General features: G+C 31.0%; 1 protein-coding gene across 1 annotated transcript in view; it reads right to left on the bottom strand.

Moving 5' to 3' along the window:
• LOC143057900 (H(+)/Cl(-) exchange transporter 6-like) overlaps positions 1–24,267 on the bottom strand; it is a 65,703-nt gene that overhangs the window by 23,874 nt on the left and 17,562 nt on the right. Inside the window, exons 16-21 of the mRNA XM_076231361.1 lie at positions 22,909–23,062; positions 22,435–22,600; positions 19,263–19,369; positions 16,796–16,931; positions 15,889–15,935; positions 10,483–10,591 (exon numbers count right to left, since the gene is read on the bottom strand). Coding sequence (XP_076087476.1) covers positions 10,483–10,591; positions 15,889–15,935; positions 16,796–16,931; positions 19,263–19,369; positions 22,435–22,600; positions 22,909–23,062 — 719 coding nt within the window. The remainder of the gene's footprint in view (positions 1–10,482; positions 10,592–15,888; positions 15,936–16,795; positions 16,932–19,262; positions 19,370–22,434; positions 22,601–22,908; positions 23,063–24,267) is intronic.

Below are 24,267 nucleotides of genomic sequence, written 5' to 3' on the forward strand. Positions count from 1 at the left end.
CTTATTTTCAACAACTTAGATTAAGAGCACGCCATTGTCATCGGATGTTTCTCAGGTTGAAATTTTTTTTAAGAAAAGGATTTAACATTTTTATTTAAATATATTAAATATATGTTAGATGTTACTATTTTTTTTTATTAATTTGAAAAAAAAATATCGTCCCACTTTTTGTATATGCAAGTGAGGCTATGCATTTACATAAAATGATTACTATTTGATTTTGATTAGTGACTTTAATTTAAAAATGTTAATGAATGTTGTATATCAAATGATGTTTTTGTTATTTGTTTTGGGATTGTTGCTTATATATACGTAGAATTGGCATGTTATACATATAGCATGTCTTTTACGCATTGAAATATTAAATTCACGAAGGTGTACCTTTGATTCTATTTAATTTATCAATTACTATGGTGTGGTTATATAACTTTTGTTATATAAATGGGCAGTGACACTAGGTTTAGTGATGACCAACAAAATTGTACGTTGCTGAAATATGTCAATCAAATAGTAGCGTAATTACTATGTCTCGATTTCAAAAAAATAAAACATGCATCAGATGTCAGCAGGTTTTGAAATTCAGATGCAGATACAGTACATGTAAATTAATTATTGTTGTGGGATACACTTAGAAGTTTATAGAAGTTTGCGAATAAAACAAAAGAGTTCCTAATGGGGAAACATCCTCTCATTAATCTTTCTTTTTTTTCTATTTCAACTAACTCTCACTATCAATGTCTATTTGTAACTCAAGATATTGAGCGGATCAAACTGTTTATGTGGTCTATAGATATAAGAACATTTGGTATAATTGCTAATGAGACAACTCTTAGTCACTATTTGGAAAAATAAACAATTAAAGGTCAAAATATGGTCTTCACCAGGGAACCTCGGCTCTAAGCGAACATCCAGCTGTATAGGGCCCCATAGATTTACTAGTGTAAAACCATTCAAACGAGAAAGTATTGTATCCCACCGTGATGAAGGTTTTTACAGAAACACGTGTCCGACGTCTAAAACCGCCATAACATGTAACGTGTTTATATCATGGCATTGTTTTCAATTCTTTAACTCGGTTCTTGTTCAGATTCGTTTTGCAGAATATTCATATAGTCACAGCTGAAAGATTCAAATTTTTATTTATTTTCAAGATGAATTATTATTTAATGTTACGTTTATAGTTTACCAATACGCCAGTCAAAGACGGTTCTAAAATAGCATACGGGTTTTGTTAATTTTATCGCCTGTGCCTCTCTTGAAAGAACCTTGTTTCGTCGAATTACTTTTTAGTAAAGATTGGAATATTGTTAAGTTTTCAGAAGAACACGTTTTTTGAAGGGGGAACATATATAAATATTCAGATCAACAAAGAAGCACACCCTTCTTAATTTTTTACTAAAAATAAACACAGTTACAACAGAGTTAAACTTGATACAAAATAGCAACATATTGCAGTAGTTAATGTCACATGTGTAAACGCAAAACCATAACAATGATGTCACATACACGCTTCAAAGAAAACAGTCCTCAATTTAAAAAAAAAGGAATTATATTGTATGCACGAATTAAACATTAACATTTGTCCTGAATGGCGTCGTATGTAAAATGACAATGTTCTGGATAATGCTAGTGTCATGTTGCTCTATTCGTCCATCAATGGAAGACGTGAATCATCCACTGTGATAATTGTTTTTTGTCAATTTAAAAAAAAAAACGAATTCTTAACTCAACCAATACGAAGACTTTGTTTACTTTTCAACGTGTACACCTTGTGTTGGCACGGTTGTATTTCCTGACCCATAAGGGATAATGATAGTCTTTTTAGAATTTTCATCACTTTCATACACTGCTCAAATTTGTACATACAGTTAACTGAAGTTCTTTCATTAAACTATTCAGAAATGAATTTGATTATGTATCATGACCGTTTACCTTTTTGTTATCTTTAAAAACCTAAGGTCACTAGTGCATTTTAAAATACTGTATACATTAATGATACATTAAATAAACACTAAAAAAGCAGAAAAAATTAAGGGTCCATGCGCTTGTTTACGAGATATCAGACATTTAAATTTGATTTTCAAATTCAAGAATCCGAACAAGGTATTATGTTTTGCATGTTCCTTTAATGAAAATAATTTTTATTATTCAATTCTGAAAGAATGTTATACTTAATTCAATCTGTATACTTTAAAATATAATAGAGCTCTACATATCCTCGATTATATTTAGGGTTTTAAGTTTCATTTTTTTTTATTAATAAAATTTTTATTTATTAAATATAGGAATTGTTTAGTCTTGCAAAACATCTTGCTTTCTTTTATTTAGACCTTGAAATAAAACAAAATTTGATAACGCTCTGTCATATTTTTATATCAAATGCAGATTAGTTTGGAGTTAAGGGACTTCAATGATGGAAATGAGGTGGCTAGGGTACCACTCCCTCATTGTGTATATGTTCAATATACGATAACTTAATCTGAACATGACCAAACAATAAATGCAATAAATATGAGTAATGGCAAAAGGTATATGTTTCAAATAACTATAAAATCTGATATGCTACTGCACTTGAAATGTGATATCGAAAATAATTATGTTTAACAAATTAATTTCATTCTTGTATCAACTATCGCCTTTCTCTGATTTTATTACACCATTCTTTGATTTTACCGTAAATAAACTATGATATTACTTCATAAATGTACTATCATTTTCCCATTCTATTAATTGAAAATATCATATTCATCCTCTTTACAAAATGTTCCTACTTCTGAGTGTCAGAATATTAGAGATAGAAGATTTTGTGTTAAAGCACACGTTTTCGCACTAACTTTGATGTAAGGTTCTATTAGTAAACTTTCACAAATATTTTGTTTTAAATGCCTCTTTTTTGTTTTATTAGTATTTTGAAATAAATTTTCATTATGGTTCAGCTAATTTAATTTGGTACTCGGATATCAATATCCGGATGATTTCTTTTTTAAATTGTCAACATAAAGTCAGCTAAAGTGATTTCGAACCTGAAATATTGTACAGATCACGTGTCTATCACGTGCTTGCATTTCCTATCATGATTTTCTTGATAGAGGGTTGCTGTTCACAAGGAAGCTATTAAACCAAGAGTTCCAAATGGTGAAGTTAAAATCATCACTTGGAAAATTTTACGGAAGACATCACGAGTTGGTTGACCGTTATGGAATAACAGTTTCACAAATGATATCGGATATGTTCCTTACATCGTAACTACAATCCCCTTTCCTTTCATAAATGCGACCTATCGAATTAGACTATTAACCGGATTTGTTATCACATAAGCAACACGACGGGTGCCACATGTGGAGCAGATTCTGCTTACCCTTCCTGAGCACCTGAGATCACTCCTAGTTTTTGGTCGGGTTCGTGTTGTTTATTCTTTAGTTTTCTATGTTATGTCATGTGTACTATTGTTTTTCTGTTTGTCCTTTTCATTTTTAGCCATGGCGTTGTCAGTTTATTTTCGATTTATGAGTTTAACTGTCCCTCTGGTATCTTTCGTCCCTCTTTTAGAGACCATGGGATGTCTTAGCTTTGTATTTTTCATGTGTTTGGAAAATGAGTGTTGTACATGGTTAAAGGAATAAGCATAAGCACTCAAGGAAAATTCCAAAAAATAAGATATAACACAATCAGCAATAAAAGCTAACAGAAATGAATGAATCAATTAATTCGACTAATATAAAGGAATTATATTTTTTCCACTTACTGAGATCAGAACATATATATATATCCGAAATATTTATAAATAATTACATTTATAGTTCCTTTTTATATCATTGGTGTTGTTATGTACACTTTTTAGGCGTTTATATAATTTATTTTATTGTGTACATGTATCGTTACTTGTAACGATCCAGCTCCCACGTGGGAAAAATCGTTGACTATTATTCAGACGTTTGATATATATATATATATATATATATATTATATAAACTTAACTTTTTCTAAATCTTGAAATTTATACAATTTAAGCAAACACCACAGACGCTGATACAATTTTAAAATTTCCAAACATTGTATCAGCGTCTGTGGTGTTCGCTTAAATTGTATAAATTTCAAGATTTAGAAAAAGTTTCTCAGTTTGAATATTTTGACATGATTCATTTGACATCGTGCTATTATTGAAGAAGGATATCTGTTATCCGAAATATCTAATATTTGTTCATTTTGATAGTTATTTAATGGTGATGTTGTACCCTTTTTGACTTGTTATATATTATATTTTGTAGTGTACAGAATCATATTACATGATCCATCGCCCTGTAAGATTGATCGTTGACTATTTATTCAGTCATTATATATATATAAGAAAAGGTTCACCATGCTTGTCAAGAAAAGCGTTAAAATGGCTTAATGAAATTTAGAATGCTGTGGTTAGTATGTTCTAAATTCATAATCCTGACGTCAAACTGTTATCTATTTTCCTCATTTATCATGAAGCATATTTTTGTAAAAACAAAATGAACTTGTTTAAACTTAGTCTTAATCTGTTTAGTGATCCCTATCAACCTTTCCATATTTCAAGTGGTTTGGTGGAGGCCTCGCTAAATTATTAAATATAAGAAGATATGGTATGTGCCAATGAGACAACGCTCCATTCAAGTCACAATTTGTTACAATTAACCATTATAGGTCAAAGTACAGTCTTCAACACGGAGCCGTGGTTAATACCGAATAGCAAACTATAAAGGGTCCCACAAATGATTAGTGTAAAACCATTCAAACAGGAAAACCAACGGATTACATTATATCAAATTCGAGAAACACTTATGAAGTACATCAACAAATGACAACAACTGAACATCAGGCCTCTGACTAAGAACAGGTGCAAACAAATGGCGCTGGTACCAACTTTCACCCTTATCTAATACAATAATGAAACATCACAACATAGAAAGACACACTATAAAATGTCAATTGAAATGGCTTAAATCAATCAAAAGACTTAATAACACAAACAAGTGAACATATACTGCACGAATAAATTTGATCTACGGTACAGTGTTAAAAACAAAATCAATAAAATAAGGTGTGAGCGGTTAAACGATATGATATACAACCAACACCCTGGAAAACATGCCGTTAAAAAAATGTACACAAAAAAAGAAAAAAAGTTTGTTGTAAGGTGTACAATAATGGAATACGGATTTATTTTACAAAGTACATAATTTTGTTGTTTATAGTACGGGGCCAAACACTTATCAAAGCTGGTATGTATTAAAAAAGAAAAAAAAAAATTAAACTATATAAGTAAACATTAAATTACTTAAAAGCATTATAAATTGCATCAACAGGTCAAATCAATACGAAAGTACGATTCGAGAGTACTCGCAGTTACTAAAAGCTGGGTAAAAGCCGAAAAGAATAAATAATGTAATTTTCATGCTCCAAAGACTAAATTCAACTAAAACAAATCCCAGGGATTTAGTGTTTTAACCTCATGGACAGTCAAAGAAGACATGACTTGTGCAATAACAAAAGTAAAAGTATCAACGGGCAGTAGGATAGTTAGGTGCTAAACTTTTATCAAATAAGTTTAATGTAATCTCTATTTAGAAATTAAGCGTGGATGTGTATTTATACATCCCTAAACATAACAACGTTTGAGAAGTATACAAAATTAGTTATGTTGCTGAATCAGATAAAATTTAAGTATTTCAAAATGGGTCAAAGCTATCATTTTAACGATACACGTCATTATGTTATCTAAAATTGAGAATATCGTTTTTTCGTCACTTGAAATTGAACTTTTGGTATTTTGTTTCTTCGGACGAATACATAAATTTACCTGATTTAAAAAAAGAACGAAATTGCTAGTGCATAATTGATGATTATCTGACAGAGAAATTAAGCGATTACATAAAAGACAAAACAAGAACGTATAATGAAAGACGTTTTGTAATTTCGTTTTGTGTTATAAAAGTCCTATCTTCTTTGAAGGCCATTTTTTCAATTTTCTTCCCCAAAAGTAGGCTAGCAGACAATCTTTGTTCAATAGATATTTTTTTCTTTATGGCTCATAAAATTCGTTTAATCAGATTTCCATGCCGAATGAGGAAACTATAAAACTGGAATCGACTTACACATGTCATAGAAATGTTACAGCTTGAGAAGGACATTTCACAGTTTAAATTTAGTTACCTCTGATTTACTTTATGTCATGTTATTTACTTTATTGTCACCGTCTCGCTGTGAAACGATAATTATCAATTATGAGTCTCTGTAGAAATTAAATCATGAAAGAGATTTAAGAATTCGAAGACAGTAAATAAGTTTTCTCATGAACATCGATATTAGTATTTGAATGTGAAGCACAGCACTGCAATAGTTGCGGTAGTACCTAACCATTATCTAACAAAAAGGGATGAACATGAGACCACAATCTTAAGCAATTTTAGTAAATGAAAAAGATTATAAACGACAAAATATTTGTCTTCCTAGTCATAGATTTTTCAGTTGTCAACGATGAATCAAAAATAGTCATACCAATCACGATGTGCAACATCATTGCAAACCCAAAACTTAAAAACTGCTAAATCTTGATAAGGCCATTACTGCCTGACTTGATAGAACTTAGTGATGCAAATTGTTTTACTCAAAATAAACAAAGGTTAAATATGTATAATGTTAATACATTTAAATCATTAAAGGGTCACTAGCTACGAGATATATTAAAAATCTTAAGTTTATTTTTTTTCTGTTCAATCAATAATGAAAGTGAAATAGTGAAATAACAATTCGCTTTTTGCAGGCAAAAAGGTTCAATTTTGTCAAATTACGCTAAGAAACATTGATAATTAGTTATTTACTTGCAAGTGAATGAGTCGACCTCTTTAAATCCGTATTCATGTGAACTTCAATTTAACCCCTAGCTAGAGATTGACAACGCATGCATTGTACGTGTACTGGTTATTTAAAGAAAAAGAATGTCAACAATAAAAGTGAAACTACGGTAAATCATTTGATTACTAATTCGATGCACATAAAATCATTCTTATACGGTAAAAAACAATGAAAAACATCTTTTTTTAATCTATAAAATCAAATCAAACAGACCTATAAAAATCCGATTGCACGTGTTAGATTAATCTATTCATATATTTAGTTATGTTTACAACGCTTATATGGTCATCTGAGGTCAAATCGATAGTTAATTAGATGGCGTCTGGACTAAAATACACACGAAACGAACCTATATATTATCTACCCCATGCTCTGTAAACTGTTTATTTTAGACTTTTGATAGTTTGGATAAAAGTGTTTACATTGTTATAAATCAAATATGAGAATTTGAGTCAAATAGGTGACCATGCATTTGACAGCTAGTGCCTCTTTAAACCTACAAATAAAAAAAACCCGAAATATTTACCAGGAGATATAAGAAACAATTCAAATCTTTTAAGTCAGCATTTAAAGTCCAAAGGGCAATTATGAATGACATACAGTAACATAGTATTTAATTTCCGAGTAACTTTTAAAAAATGCAGAAAAAAAACTTTGAAAAAAATGCAAAGAAGGATTGTGGCATATGCGAGTGTAGCTAGCAACATGTCACATATCAACAAGGAAGTATCTTTCACCCATTTAAGATATTTTAGTTACTAGAGGAATATTCTGAAATACTGTAACGCGTCATAATATAAATTACATTCATTTGATTTTTAAAACAAAGAATTATACTGTTGACACTATAATTTCCAATTGTATATCCCTATTTCATAAAAGATAAATACATCATATTGGTTGTATTTTTGGTATTAAGTTACCAATAGTGTTACGTGTAAAATAGCATTTCGACACCCTTGTAATGTATAAATTTAGAATTCAGTTCTTAAAATATGAGATATGTTTACAGAAGATTTCATTAAAGTAATTTTATACCATCTTATTAGATATTTTTCTTTGATATTTACAAAGGACAACTGAATAAATACTAACATCTTAAAGCCATCTTACCACATTGACAGTCAATTAGATCAAACGTTAAAGATGTGGAAGATAATTGTATCTGTCAACACGTCTATGTCTGTTTTATGGAAACAGGTAGGCTGACCCGAATATGAACAAGAAACCTTATCACTTGCTTGATATATATATATATATATATGTATATGACAATTTGTGCTTCTTTGTTACAAATGTGTTTATTTTTATAGTGATTAAGATTATAACACAAGGTTGACTGCTGTTCACCTATTCTTTAAAAAAAAAATTACCTACTTTGTCTGCTTGTTTTTTTCTCTCTCGTCGTCAATTTAATGGAGTTTGATGAGACTGTCATACAAGTGAGAGGTTTAGCTAGTTTTAAAACCAGCTTTAATTCAACATTTTTTAAATATTAATATGACTGTACTAATTAGCCGTTTTAGAATCTAAAGAATCATGGGTAATTTCATTGTTCGTACCCCAAAATGAAATAACACCACGTCAATGGTTAAATTTCCATTGTTTATGACATTTTTAACCAATCCAGACGTTGTGGTGTACACTTTTGAAAATATTACCCAGGATGCATTAGATTTTGAAACGGCGAATTCAAGATTATGACAGTTGTTGCCCATTCATTTGATGTGTTTGAGCTTTTGATTTGGCATTTGATTAGGTACTCTCTGTTTGGAATTTTCCTCGGAGTTCAGTAATTTGTGACTTTATTTATTTTGGATATATACACTAAAGATAAATAGAACTGTTCTCAGCAATTATAAGTGAGTTTTTCAATATCCTTTTTCTAAAAAGTAAAATCACAAATTACTGAACTCCGTCAAAGGATGATACAAACAATCTGGTATTAAGGTTAACACACAAAAAATTGCAAACATGTTTTATGAATTAAGTTTAATTCAGACTACATCATCGGTAGAATTTTTATTTTTGGAACGTTTTCAAACAATCATAACATTTTGGTATACGTTTTTTAAAATAAATACCAGCGTGTATTAGATTCTGAATCGATAAACTGCAAATGAAAACTGTAGAAACCATCAGTCAGAAATAAGAAATATTTTATTTGGTTGGATTATAGAGATGGACTAAATTACACAACGAAAAAGAGAACTGTTCACTATATATAACAATAAAATTGTTCAATAATTAAACACAGATTTGTGCGGAAGTAAAAGAAAATTCATGCGTCATTATTTATCACGACATTTCTGAAGATATTTCTCGAGAACAATTTATGGTAACCTGTATCAATACGATTTAACCTTGTCAGTCAATATTTCTCTGATAACAATTACAACAAAGGACATGGCAATATTTATTAGCTCGAACTTAAAAACCATCAATTATTCAGTGCAGTACTTCAACTTGGTGCATTCATATTTTGATACTGAACGAATGTTGTCTAGATTCAGATCAAAATATCAAACATGGAATGTGCGAATCGTAAAAATGGTTGATTTATTGATTTTTGGTTTCCATATTACTTTGCATCATAATACCAGAAAAAATATGAAATATAGAATAATTTATAAAAAGAAGATGTGATATGATTGCAAATGTGACCAACTGACACAGAAATGAACAGCTATACATGTAAGTGACCGTACGGCCTCAACAATGAGCAAACCCATACAGAATAGTCAGCTATAAAATGCCCCTAAATCATTAATGAAAAGCAATTCAAACGAGAAAAAAAACCAGCTTAAGTATTGTACCAATTTTGTTTACGATAAACAATTATGTAACACAGCAATAATAAAATTAACGGTACCAATTTTCTTGCACCAGATGCGCATTTCGACAATACATGTCTCTTCAGTGATGCTCGTGGCCAAAAAATTTGAAATCCAAAGCTTATATAAAAGATGAAGAGCTATAATCCAAAAGGTCCAAAAAGTATAGCCAAATCCGTGAAAGGAATCAGAGATTTGCATGAGGGAGATACATTCCTTAATTTATAATAATTTCTAATATTTTGTAACAGCAAATTTTAATAACACAAAAAATCCGTATGTTCATGCCAGTACCGAAGTACTGGCTACTGGGCTGGTGATACCCTCGGGGACAAATAGTCCACCAGCAGAGGCATCGACCCAGTGGTAGTAATAAAATTAACGGTACCAATTTTCTTGCAAAATATCTAACGAAAACAGAGTAGACGACGCCGGATACTTGTACATTCCAACAAAAAAAAACCCCCACAGAGTACAGATCTTAGAGTATTTGCAGTTACTGACAACTAGTTCGGGGCCAATAGCAACCAATAAAAAAATCATGCATCTAAGACTAAATTATCGATTTATACACATCCAACTTCCAATAGATTTAGTGTAAAGACGTTTAACATCGAACATCAGAATGTAAAGTACGTATTTTTTGTGCTTTCGTGTTGTGTTATTTTTTCGAGCAAGTACTCGAGTAACCCTCGATAAAACCAACGAGTACTCGATAAGTAATTGTGCACCGAGTTGAAATCCCTAACTTATGTAAAGAACAAACCCCGTCTTCTTCTCTGTACCAGATTCTCTTCTTTAGTAAAGTAACTAGCTGATATCGCATAATCATTCCGGTTAAATTCCAGTGAGCATTTTTCGGTATAGTTTCTTCCCTACAAATATAAATCACAAAAATAAATTTTGTGACATATCATTTTCCACTAAATCGAATGAGTAAGGATGGAAATATTTAAGATGCTGGTTTTTAATAATTCGTTTTCCTTTGTATATTGCATTGTACCCCTACTTCTACAAATCATGAAACAAAATCTTTTTTCTTACTAACTGACAATTATTATTTGGATCATCATGCAATAAAATACAAAAAAACACAAAGATACCAGGCATGTTAATGTATACGCTTGATTCACGTATTGTTTAGAAAATACTCATCAGTGACGCTCGAATAAAAAACCGTTTAAAAGTCAAATAGATATCAAAGATTAAAAGCATTGAGAACCAAAAAATCCGAAAGATTTTGCTAAAGACAGATAAGGTCATCAAAGTTAGAGGTAGAACATCCTTGGTATTTCGAAAAAAAAAAAAAATTATATACATATGAACATATCAATCATAATGCATGTAAACTGTAGACTACTGGATATCTGAATTAATGTAAAAATACAAAGCGGCATCAAAAAGCAAAATAAATAAGTAATCAAGGAACTTATTCAGCCTTTGATTGAATTGTTTGGTAAAATTTCAAAAATGGTAATCAAAATCTTAACCTCAGGTAAATTGTGACCATACTGTTTTATATAATATTATATGATGTCGTACATTTTCCCAGCTTTAGGTTGGCCTATTGTGAACCCAAGACAGTCGAAAGAAATCAACGTAGGAAAGATGAAATTGAATGTAAGGGTATAATATATTTTTTTATTTGCTTTTCATGAATAACCGCAGTGTGTACATTTACAATATAAATTGTAAAACCCACTGAAAAATGTTCTGTAGAGTCTCCTAAATTTTCATTTATTTGATATAAGATGACGGCGGATATGGATACGCCATTGGAAGTTGGTCATGATACTATTTGACTTTAATTTCTTTAAGCTGAATAATTAAGAACTAATATCAAACTGTTTTGTCCAGGATTAATTTTTTACAAAAAGTAATAAATTTCGAAAATGTAATTATTGTCACCTATATAAGAATACATACTACCGTTTTCCTTATAGTTAAGATATAAACTGTATATACCCTGAACGCATTGATTTGACTGACATTATAACTGGTATCTATAGATATAGAATCTGTTGAGTGTATCAGTAAATTATGGGGTTTGTATTAACATGTGCAACACGACTGGTGTCACATGTAGATCAGAATATGCTAACCCTTCCACATCACCTGAGATCACCCCAGGTTTTTGTGGTGTTCGTGTTACTTAGTCTTTAGTTTCTTATTTTGTGTCTTGTGTACTATTATGTTTGTTTGTCTTTTCCATTTTTAGCTGTGGTATTGTCAGTTTATTTTCGATCTATGAGTTTGAATGTCCCTCTGGTATCTTTCGCACCTCATATATGACTTTGTCTATGACATTGCAATTTCTATTACGAAACTAATATTTAGAACAACCACATGAGATTTATAATTTCACGAAATTCAGGAATTAAATAATTTCTTTAAAAAAGAATAGACTGTTGGTGTGTACAATTCTCTGTATTCTTTCTCTATTTGACCTTCAGTTAAAACATTTAAATACAGAGAGTGAAAAATTCTGAAATAAAAAAAGTAAATTAGTATGTTAGACGTAGACGTCATAGCAAATCCTGGTGATGTTCCTGCAAAGATTTATGCAAATCTTAATTGTGTCTCATCAATTATACGCCTACCAGGGAACATAATAAAATTAATGGAAACTGACATTTAGTTACTCGATGTTAAATGAATTGATATTGACACCCGATTAAATTATCGGGTCGAAGTGTCGTTGACAACTTAAATAGTTAGAGGATAAGAACGATGTCATACTAAAATATCTCCCACCGACTTCATAGTTTTTTCCAATAAGTCTGTTAAGGTCCTTGCTTGATTCAAGAACATAAAGGGTATAGTGGTGGGTGCTGTGCCGTCCTTAGATATAGTTTTCATAATAATAAGCAATTAACACCATAAAAAAAAATCTCAAGAAAAAAAAAGAAAATGCCTGTGAATAAATATTACTACATGATCCTAAATATATATGGTAAAACTCATTATTTCAATAAAATATTACCAAATTTTAAGCTTATGCTGTTTCATAAGTTACCTGGATCCACGAAGAAGGTGGTATTTAATATAAACTTCCTGGAGAACAAGGTTTGGTTGGTGATGTTCAATTGTATTTATGTTTTCAATTTTTACCAAGGGGGACAATAGTTATTTTTTATTATTTTTTATTATTTTTTTCAGATATCCATAAGTCTACTAGTATTAAAAGAGAGTCCTAAAACATGGAAAAATTTAAAACAATCACAATATCTTATTTTGTTTCTATTCAATATTTTAAAAATTCTATATTCAAAGGATGTCTTTGTTTTTCATTTCAGACGCTAGTTTGCATTGATAGAAGATAAGAAAAGGTTTCTTCTGTGAAAATGAATACTACTTTGAATTCATATGTCAAGCTTAATCAAAAAGTATACTAATCAACAAAAGAAACGATACACAAGCTTGAACTACAATCTATCATAATATATAATGAATAGGGAAAACTGTAAAAGTTTCCTTTGAAAAACATTCATTTACAAAGCAAATGAATATGATTAAAAAAAATGACCATTGGAAAGTTAGAAAATACTGACTTATTGAACACAGGGATCAAATTTGTTTTTTCGGAAAATGATGACAAAAGTCTGCACTTAATTTCAAAGATGAGCATTCAGTTTTCCCAAATATCAGCAAAGGCATTAAAAAATTAAAGCAGACCAGGTTTAAGTTTGATATCGATATTTAAATTTTTGGATAAGAATACGATTTTTAAAATAACCAAAATTCCAAACAATTTTATTCGCTTTAGATTACCTTAAATTAATGATGAGAAAATAACGATATGTAAAAATAAGACCAATTTGGCAATTATTCACCTCGGCACAGCGTATCTAATTTCATTATATATGGAAAATGCATTATCTTGTATCGTTTGTTTTGCTTACAAGTATAAGGCAATACATGACAGTAACTGCTAGAAGTCCCTTGTTAATTTATGTATCTTTGTCATTTTGCTTAGTTCCTTTGCTTACATATACTGACATCTAACTCGGACTACCTTAAAACTGTTTTTTGTTGTGTGTTTGTTTATTCTTTATTCGCTTGAGCTGTGGGGGAGGGTAGAGATCGTAAACATGTTTAAATCCGCCACAATTTTTCGACTGTACCAAGTCAGGAGTCTATAGCCACTGTTAGTGTTGTATTCTTTGATTTTTTAGTTCATTTCAGTGTTTTGTAATTTTGTGTAACGTCATTTTTATCGAACGTTTAGGGCTCAGCTATAGCCCGCCTTTTTTCAAGATTCATTGATGGCCTTCAGCTCTGTTCTGCTCTTTGGTTGGGAGGTTGTTTCTTTGATATTCAACATTTCCATTCTCAATTTTATCATTTCACAGATTCAGTGAAACCGTATATCTCATTTATAAATAGATATCAGAAAACAGGTTTAGATTAAACAATATTTTATTAAAATATTTTTTATAAGATTTGAGCAACAGGTCAATCATTTTAATGGCCTCTCCACAATTATTTAATATCTCAATACTCCCAGTGACCTCGATTCTGTTTCGGATATTATGAACGCATGGGCGTTCGCTTTCAATTTTTTGGCGATTTCTTAAGCACTTCTTTTTTTACCTTGATTATTTTTTTCTTAATGGATTAATAAGATTGTAACATCGTTAAACTAATGGTACACATATTTATATGTGTAGACGTTTTCCCTAAAAATCGTCACAGATAAATAATTGCAGCTATTATAGATTGAAAAACTCCTTTTCTTATGAATTTGGTATCTTTTGTCCCTCCTTTACGGCGTTTGGTATTATGACTTTTATATTTTACACAACATTTTGCGTAAAACAATTTAAACAATGTCTGTCCAACCCGTCAATGTTAAGAAACAAAAGAAGGTCGAATGATTTTCCTTTATGGTATAAATATCAATTGATTAGGCTTCTACTCAAACTTGCAGACTTCACTTCAAATTCGAATACCGCCTCTTTGATTTAAAGGTAGTGTGCTGGCCACCAGTGCGGATCCTCGACCGGGTCAAACCAAAATATTGAAAATTGTTATTTTCTGCCCTTATGATAAGTCTAGATAAAATATGTAAAAGAACACAGAAAGAATATTGTCCATGTAGGATAATATGTCTTAATGTGGACAATTATTTTGTACACAACAAGTTAAAAATAAAGCTCAGCATGTCGGTTAAGTACGTAGAGGACTTTATGTTTATATATAATCAAAATTCATGTCATGATATGCATGTAACATTTGACAACGCAGGTTAACACCATCCATCCATCCATCATATCTGCATCCTTTTCCGCAGAATGAATGACACATTAAATAAAACTGCGGTTAAAAATATTCGACAATCGATGTATTTTATTAGTTGATAGTCACAAAAATAATGCTCTTTGTATCGTAAACATGTATGAAGAATACATTTTTATAACTTTCTTCCAAGGTTACAATGTATCATTTCAATAGTATTTCTCTATGTTTTGATACAATTCACTGTCAAAAAAGTTGTCTCAAAGTGTTCATTATACAGGTTAATCCCGGAATTTGTTTGTTTGGACTGGTATTGTGAAAATAATTGTATATAAGTCACGATAACATATTCGTTACAAAAGTGAGTTAGTGTTTGTGCTGTCTGTCGTTGATGGAAGATGCTCGGTTTGAATGTTTTGTCGACTATTATATTATGTATTTGTGCGTTTCTCTGTGATGAGTGTTATAACGTGTGTTTGTGTTGTATTTCTTCCACGTAATATTGTCATTTAAGCGATATTTTTTAACATTGTCATAAAAGCGCGACGTGGCTAGCAATATAACCAGGTTCAACCCACTTTTCTTTTTGTAAAATTTCCTGTACCAAATCAGAAATATGGCATTTGTTATCAAAAGTGCGTTTCGTTGTATGTTGGCATATATTTTTGTTGCACCTCAGTGTTTCTATTGTTCTAGTGTTTTCCTTTTTTTTTTATAGTTGACTTGTTTCCTCTGTTTTAATTTGTAACCCGGATTTGTTTTCTCGAAATCAATTTATGACTTTTGAACAGCGGTACAACACTGTTTCTTTTATGTTACTGATTTTTGAAACTTATTTTGACTTTCTGGTATTTGGAAACAAACCTGAGAAATTTACACTAATTATTCAAATTATTACAGTTTCTTGCGTGGAATTTGAAAAAAAAATACTTACTCCAATGATGCATACAGTTCCAGTTCATCTCCAAACTCTTCTGAACCCTGCAAACAGATATTATAAGTTATATGGTTTGCTATTGACCCCCTATGGTTCAATATAGGGTGAGTAAAATCCATACCAAAGGGGAAGCGGCCGATAGCTAAATCTCCTTTGGATTCTACTAAACCTATATGGATCCGAAGAGGGTCAGTAGCGATCGGTATAACGATTTTATCGCACACAGCACTTTTCGTGCTAAGTTATATATACAAAAAAGCAATGATATAAAAAAAAACAGTAATTAATGACGTTACAATAAAAAGTAAACTTATGCTACTTTAAGATAACGTTATTTGTACATACCTGTGATTGTTTTCGTACGGTGACCACTGGAAAGGCATTAGGTGTACATACCTGTGATTGTTTTCGTACGGTGACCACTGGAAAGGCATTATGTGTACATACCTGTGATTGTTTTCGTACGGTGACCACTGGAAAGGCATTATGTGTACATACCTGTGATTGTTTTCGTACGGTGACCACTGGAAAGCGATATGTGTACACACCTGTGATTGTTTTCGTACTGTGACCACTGGAAAGGCATTATGTGTACATACCTGTGGTTGTTTTCGTACGGTGACCACTGGAAAGCGATATGTGTACATACTTGTGATTGTTTTCGTACGGTGACCACTGGAAAGGCATTATGTGTACATACCTGTGATTGTTTACGTACTGTGACCACTGGAAAGGCATTATGTGTACATACCTGTGATTGTTTTCGTACGGTGACCACTGGAAAGGCATTATGTGTACATACCTGTGATTGTTTTCGTACGGTGACCACTGGAAAGGCATTATGTGTACATACCTGTGATTGTTTTCGTACGGTGACCACTTGAAAGGCATTATGTGTACATACCTGTGATTGTTTTCGTACGGTGACCACTGGAAAGGCGTTATGTGCATTTGTTTTTAATATTTTCACAATAGATGAAACTCTGGTTGCTGGATAAAATATCACCACCTTCTTATTCATGGCATCGGATGCCACTAGCCTACGAACAAGAAAAATGCATGTTATCAAATTTGAAATACAATAATAAACAAGTGAAGATCTGTCATCCGAAGTTGTGTATTTGAAAAAAGAAAAAAAAACCCAACGCTGTTGTCTTTTATTCATAGCATTGGAAGCCACTAGCCTACGAACAGGTAAAATGCATAGTATGTCCGATCTCTGTTGATAACTGACAAAAAATTGTCTTTGTGGGACAGTCATCAGCAGAGAATTGTAAATAACAAACAAGGAAAGTATAAATTATACCATTAAAAGGAGATTCCATATATCGTAAAACTTGGTACGAAGGTTACAATGAGAAAATCTAATTTCAAAATAAAAGACCACAGCCAAAATTGGTACAAATTATCCTATTAACTTGAGAATGAAAATGTGGAATGTGTGGAGAAAACCACCCGACTAAAGAGCAGAAAACAGCCTATTCTTTATTCGAGCTACACCACGTTTTGTCACGTGTAAAGTACACTTTATAAAAATAAAATATAACACTAGTAATAATTCTAGGTAAATAAACTCAACAAAGATACCAGGACTACAATTTTACACTTACGCCAGACGCGCGTTTCGTCTACAAAGATGCAACTTGAAAAGTCTGTTTAATTTTCTTTTATGCTTGCACTTGTTCACATAATATCAGACACGACAAGAACGAACTCATAACGGCTAACATAAAATATTTATAAAATCACATATAATACATATAAAACAATCTATGATAAAAATACGGAACTCCAAGGTAAATTCAAAAACAGGAAGTCAATAAAAACTGACAAACTCAAACATTATACTTCCTCATACAACGGAACCAGTCAAAACAATTCACCGTTTCAGAATCTAATGCATTCTGGGTAATATTTTCAAAAGTGTACACCAAAACGTCGTGATTGGTTAAAATCGTCCTAAACAATGAAAGTTCAACCAATGACGTGACGTTATTTTCATTTTGGGGTACGAACAATGAAATTACCCATAGTCCTTTAGATTCTGAAACGGCCAATTGTCATACGCTTGGTGCAAGCACTTTCAGAAAAAGGGAAGGTCAAACCTTAATATTTCTTCAAAGATAAAAGAAGATATAAATATTTTATAAGACATTAAAATGTTACAAATTATGCTTACACGATTCTTTATATCATAATTTATTAAACCTTTTCAAGATTAAATAGCAAATGTCTCTCATTAAGGGTTTAACTATAGGCAGATGTACATATTTATTTTATAAACTATCATTTAAAAGACATGTTGCAGAAGAATATGCATCCGTGCAGATGTAATTACAACAATGACGTTACAAAAAGCCATGTAATTCATATATTTCCTCTAAAATTTGATGTCCAAACTTGCGGAAGTGTATGTTTCCTGTAATAAGCAGTGTCTTAATAATTTGATAAATAACCATTGTTTATTGTATATAAATGCTTCTAAAAACATATGGATATAGGTTAATTAAATGCACGGTTTTTAATTTGCAACAGGATAAAGGGATAACCATAACTTATGCAAATAACAAGAAAGATAAATGATGGTAATATATTATGAAGGAAGTTAAATTGAATCAAGCAAGTTCAAATGTCCTCATTTAAAAATGTTCAGTCATGCTAATATAAAATACCAAACAATCATGCAAGCGAGGAAATGAAACCATTGATACTAAAGTACTCATTAAAAGGTTGATAACTCCTATATACATATCAACATTAACTAGAAATTACTATCTTAAGAAGAAGGAGCAGTTGAAACATCAAATCCATCGCTTTCATTTGCAAAGTATGTGTTAAAAAAATCTGAAATACATCAGTCAACCACCATTTATCAAAATGATAATCGTTGGAAAATATTCTATAAAATATAAACATGCATATCAAAACGTTGTTATTTTTAATATTCATTTAAATATATGTAATTTGCTATTCAAAATATATTTGTCTTTCCTTGGATCCGTGGTACGGAAGAAATAATTTCAATAATACGATTTTTAAAGATATGATATTTCACAGCTCGTACGTGCATGGCTATACGGACTTCCCTTGGGAAGAGTATAATCAGGAATTAACTTCTTGATCCAAAAAGGAGGCAAAAACTATCTTAACACATACACAAATTGGGTCTTATTTTCATTTCAAACAGAATGGTACGAAGAAAAAACCAAAATTGCAACATTTAACTTCCAAGGAAATATTTAGTATGTAAAGGACAAATATATATCAATTTTGTTTTGAGGGATTGTGTAAAGTGAAGATTAAGAATGTTAACATGCTGTAACAGGAACAATCGTTTATTTTTTCTATGAAATTAATTGAATATACTATACTTTTCGGTCTTCTCAGGAGCTTCCCATTCTAATAAAGGAACTCCTTTCAGATGAATGTGAATATCATAGAGACCTTCATTAAACAAATCACCCGACCACTTGGCTACCTAAAAAAAATAAAGAAAGCAACGTGTATTCCGAATACTTCTTTACAAAAAGATAAATGATATTTATAAATACGACAGGAGTTACAGTCATAAGCATAACTGGGAAAAAAAAGAAAATACACAGAAACATCATTGTTTGGTCTCTTATTGTTCGGTTGTGGAGGAATATTCCGGAATTTATTTTTACATTTTTTAAGTAGATATACATCTGCTGTTAAGGCAAAACTTCATACATAAGACATGAGTGGAAAACATTTTGACTTTATCGTGGAGAGTTAATAAAGGTTACATTAGTTTACTGATTTTCAACTCTCATAAATCGGTAAAATAGAAAATTGACGATAGTAAGACTTGAATAAAACCAAATGATAAATATCAGTTACTTAATGATTTTTATATTCACCAAAGAAATGACAATAAGGCAAATGATACCTTCATATTAATTTCAAAATTAAATCACGGCATAATTATAAATTTCAGCCCGGAAACTAGATTTATGTATATGCGACACGTATTGGGTGGCATTATAGTATTAACTTTCCAGAAACTAAGTTTGCTAACACAATGATTGGACAAAAATACAGCAGCTACTGAACATATTTCTAGAGGCAGCTGATTGATGAATCGGGTGAAAAAATATATGCGATTTCTTTTAATTTTGTTCTCATTGCATGATAAAAGACATAAGATCACTTGTGGCATTAGATTTCTAAAGTTGGCAGAAAAAACCGGTCATGAAACAGAATATTTCTGAATATTATAATGTAAGTAACTGTGTACTAGGTTCTTGATCAGTTATAGAAAGTGATGAACATTACAAAAAGGCAAACAGTATCTCAAGACCAAGAAAATGCTGCCATACCACCTATTTTTATGCGACTTTTTTTGACGATAGGATTCTACTTACGTTTAAATTTCACTTAACATACCCAGTTTCGACCTTTTTTGTCAGATTCTTTTTTTTTAGCATTTGATTTTCCCGCTCCGACATTATCATAAGTGTTTTATTTCCCTATTACCTTTAGAAAAAGTAGTTTGGGTAGCCCTATAGTTTAACCTTTTTGATTCCGATCTAGCCTTACACCATATGTGTTTAATAGTTTAGATTGATATAACGTCAATTTCCCAACTCTTGTGTGCAAACAGGGATCTATTTGTTTTATGGTGGAGGTAGCATGAGTAAACAACATACGTTCGTTTGTAAAACTGGCAATCATTGTCTGTTTTTAATATCGGATTTGAACGCATCTACCATAAGCAAGGTTTGAACACAAAACATATCACGTCAGTGTAGATAAGTTACTTAGACCACTCAGCATCATATTTTACTCTTATCAATCGAATGCATTTGAGGTATCCTATAAATATTTGTTTTAATTTTGTATAGTATAAGTATACAATTTAACTATATTTGAAGTACAAAGAATGGTTGATAAATTTGTATTTCTAACAAAATACGATCATATCCATATCGACATAATAACATCGTATAATTATAACTTCTTCAGATCCGGAAATAATTTGTAATATATGCGACACGTATTATATACGATCTTTTGTTCGATGTAATTATTCTTTCCCTCTTGGTTTACCTTTCCGTTATTACATAGCTTAAGGATGTTTGCTTGTCATGTTTTGGAATTTTTGTCAGATGTTCGAAATCCATTTGAATGCCTTAAAAAATTTTGCCCATAAACCCCCATTTTTCTTTTTATAAATCTTTTACATGTATAATTATAAGCCATTTGTAAAAGTCTTATAAAATGTTATTTATTTTTAAATAGTTCTTGAGAACTTTAACTGGTCAATGATAAAGCTATGAAAAATCAAGAGAGATTATTTTCCCGCCAAAATTTCAATGGCTAATATCTCGAAAAAAAGCACATTGACACCTATATTTTTTTTGGCTTTTTTTGATTCCTCAATTAATCCCCTATCAGTATATACTAGTGTTATGGAAAGCTATTCATTTTGAAACTGAGCAGCGAACTTCCTTAACCGCATTTCGCTTTAAAATGTCCATTAATATTTCTTACATCGAACATTAAGCGAGTGCATTTGAAGTATCTTAGAATTGTATGTTTTTATACTGACACATATAAAAGTATAGAAATTTATTATTTTTTGGAGTCCAAAGAAATGTTTGTTTTCAAAAATAAAATCTCAATCACAATATTTTGACCATTTGGGAATATATATATATATATATATATATATATATTTTAGAATTGAACACATGCAGAAATAAGTTATTTTGCAAAATAGTTTTGAAAAAACAACCCAGCGAAATAGCATTTTCACAAATCTAACATATCGGAATATTTGATGATGCTATATACATGTAACATATTACTGTGATATTCATGGCAAAATAATAATAATACCGCATAATTATCCATTCCCGTCCGGAAATAAGATTTGACACATGCTCCTTCGTATATACAACATTTCTTTTCTGAGAAGCAATTATTTAAATAAATGTAAGTGTGCACTTTGTGAATGATTGAACGAATTCGATTTGACATAAATTAAAAATATGCACTTCCGCATACTACTGACACTCAAAGAAGTTAGTTTTTAATGTGAAATAGGTTTTCTTCTCATTTTGAACAAAATCGTCAGTGGTCATATCGATCGGAACACATTGGCTACAGTTCCGATGAATAAGTCCGCGTTAATTGCATAAGATACACTAATTAATTAATTGAACTATCATACATAAAGGATTTTCTTTCCTCTATTTCTTCAATTGAAATATACAAAATATATCAGAATGCAGAAGGCTTCATTTATAAACTCTTTTATGAAACAAGTTATAGTTAAACAAAGGAGTTATCATCTATATAATATAGCATATTCCGCAAATCGGCAAGTGTTTGGAGTTTCCTATTAAAAATAAACATTTGATTCTGAGAAGAAGCACTGATAAAAATTAAAAAAAAAAAAACTTAACAAAATATTCCAGAGAAAAAGAACATTTTCATGTAGACATAATAATGTTAAAGAAAGCAGTTAAAATTTTAAAATAGCATGTAATTCAGAAAAATAACAGGACAGACATTTACCATTAACACCAACATAAGCGGCAGTCCATAACTTATTTCATTGGTTGATTCAATTAGGATTACTGTCAGACTTATTGTCATTCTTACGACTCCGCCGAGGAATGAAGCAGCGCCAATCAGTGCGAATGTACCAGAATAAATTGAATGATTTTCGTAACCTAAAACGCTGAAATAGAAAATTAAATCTAACTGAAACACGTCTCTCAAATGTTAGAAAAAAACGGAAAAATTGTCTTGTGCTTAATGTGTATGGTTCTCCAGTTTAATAACATTGCCTGAAGTTTAAGAAGCTCTTCTAAAAGACGCCGTTAAGATGCTTACATCACGTGTACTTTGATTACATTAAATGTCCCCAATTAATCATATATACGTCGAATTATCAATATTTTCAATTAATTTACAGCTTGATTTGGATCATGAAAATGAAACTTGCATATCACAGTTTTTTACATACAGGACCCTGCATGTACTTACTCAACTAAGACAGTAGCAACAAGTCTTCCATATGCTGCACCACAAAGTAAACATGGAACAAACAGTCCACTTGGAACGCTGGAACCGTATGTCCAACAAGCCAGGAGATAGAAAAATATTACAAATAACGCCAAGGAACGTATACTAAATTTACCTATAAAACAAAAGAATAGTATATGATTACTTATAATTCTTCTTAAGAATATTTTAAACGAGCATTTGAGACAAAATCAGCGATCGATTTTGCCCATAAAAATGTCCCATTACAATTAATGGTGTTGTGTCTAAAACTTCTTGTGTCTCTACATATAAAATCACTTGATTATTTTTCCTTACGAAACTTCCATAAACATTTAACACTTTTAAACATTAAAAACGTTTTTATGTTTAAAAACATGATTCTGGTGCCTCTTTGAAGTGTTTTGTTATCTCGACATTATTATAATTCTGTGATATTTTTTTTATTTTTTTTTAAACTTATGCCTGCTCTCGACTGATCTAAACACTTGTTGTGAAGTATATTTTATAAACACTATCAGGGATATAAGGCTGCTAGCTTGGTATGTAAATCGCGCGTTTCGACTACAAACGAACCATCAGAGGCACTCAAGTTCAAATAGTTTTAGGCCAAATTCTTTACAAATTTGAAAAAAGTTACGAAAATTCCGATAACTACCACCAATGCAATCTACTGGTATGTCTGGGAGTTAGGAAATTTAATGTGTCGAATAACTCATCACCTTATGAACAGCTGACTTACAGAAAACGGAAGTGTTAATGTTTTAGTGTAAGCACAAAAGTATTGCTTACTGTACACCCATCAATTAGATAACCACCAAACGATATTGAAACACCAAAATCAAGATGAAAGGTTATGAACGACCAAAAAATAAAGACATATTTCAATTATTTTTGTTTGCATGTTTGTGTACAGCTCCTACTATGTGTGACTTTTCCTTGCTCTCGGGCTTGATTTCATGAACGCGATATGATAAAACTAAACTTCATGAAATATACCTTGCTCATAATTGTGTATGCCAGACGCGCGGTGAGTCGACAAAAGACCTATAAGTGATGCTAGAATAGTTAAGATTAAAAGGCCATAGTACTTGTTACTTTTTAGAAATGTTTAGAAGTTGTAATCGTAGGGTTTTGACAGTGTAAAATTGTGAACATTGTACTTGTTGATTAATGTAAAATATTTTTGTTATGATAATTCCAATTGATGACCAGTATTGACATCTTAGACCATAACCACTACCTACCCAAAAAATACTTAAAATTATTTATTGTCCTGATGTGAAAGAGTTTTTTTAATCCGATAAGCATGAAGACTTAAAAACCTCTGACAATTCAAAT

Source organism: Mytilus galloprovincialis, chromosome 13 (genome assembly GCF_965363235.1).
Source record: "Mytilus galloprovincialis chromosome 13, xbMytGall1.hap1.1, whole genome shotgun sequence".
NCBI lineage: Eukaryota > Metazoa > Mollusca > Bivalvia > Mytilida > Mytilidae > Mytilus > Mytilus galloprovincialis.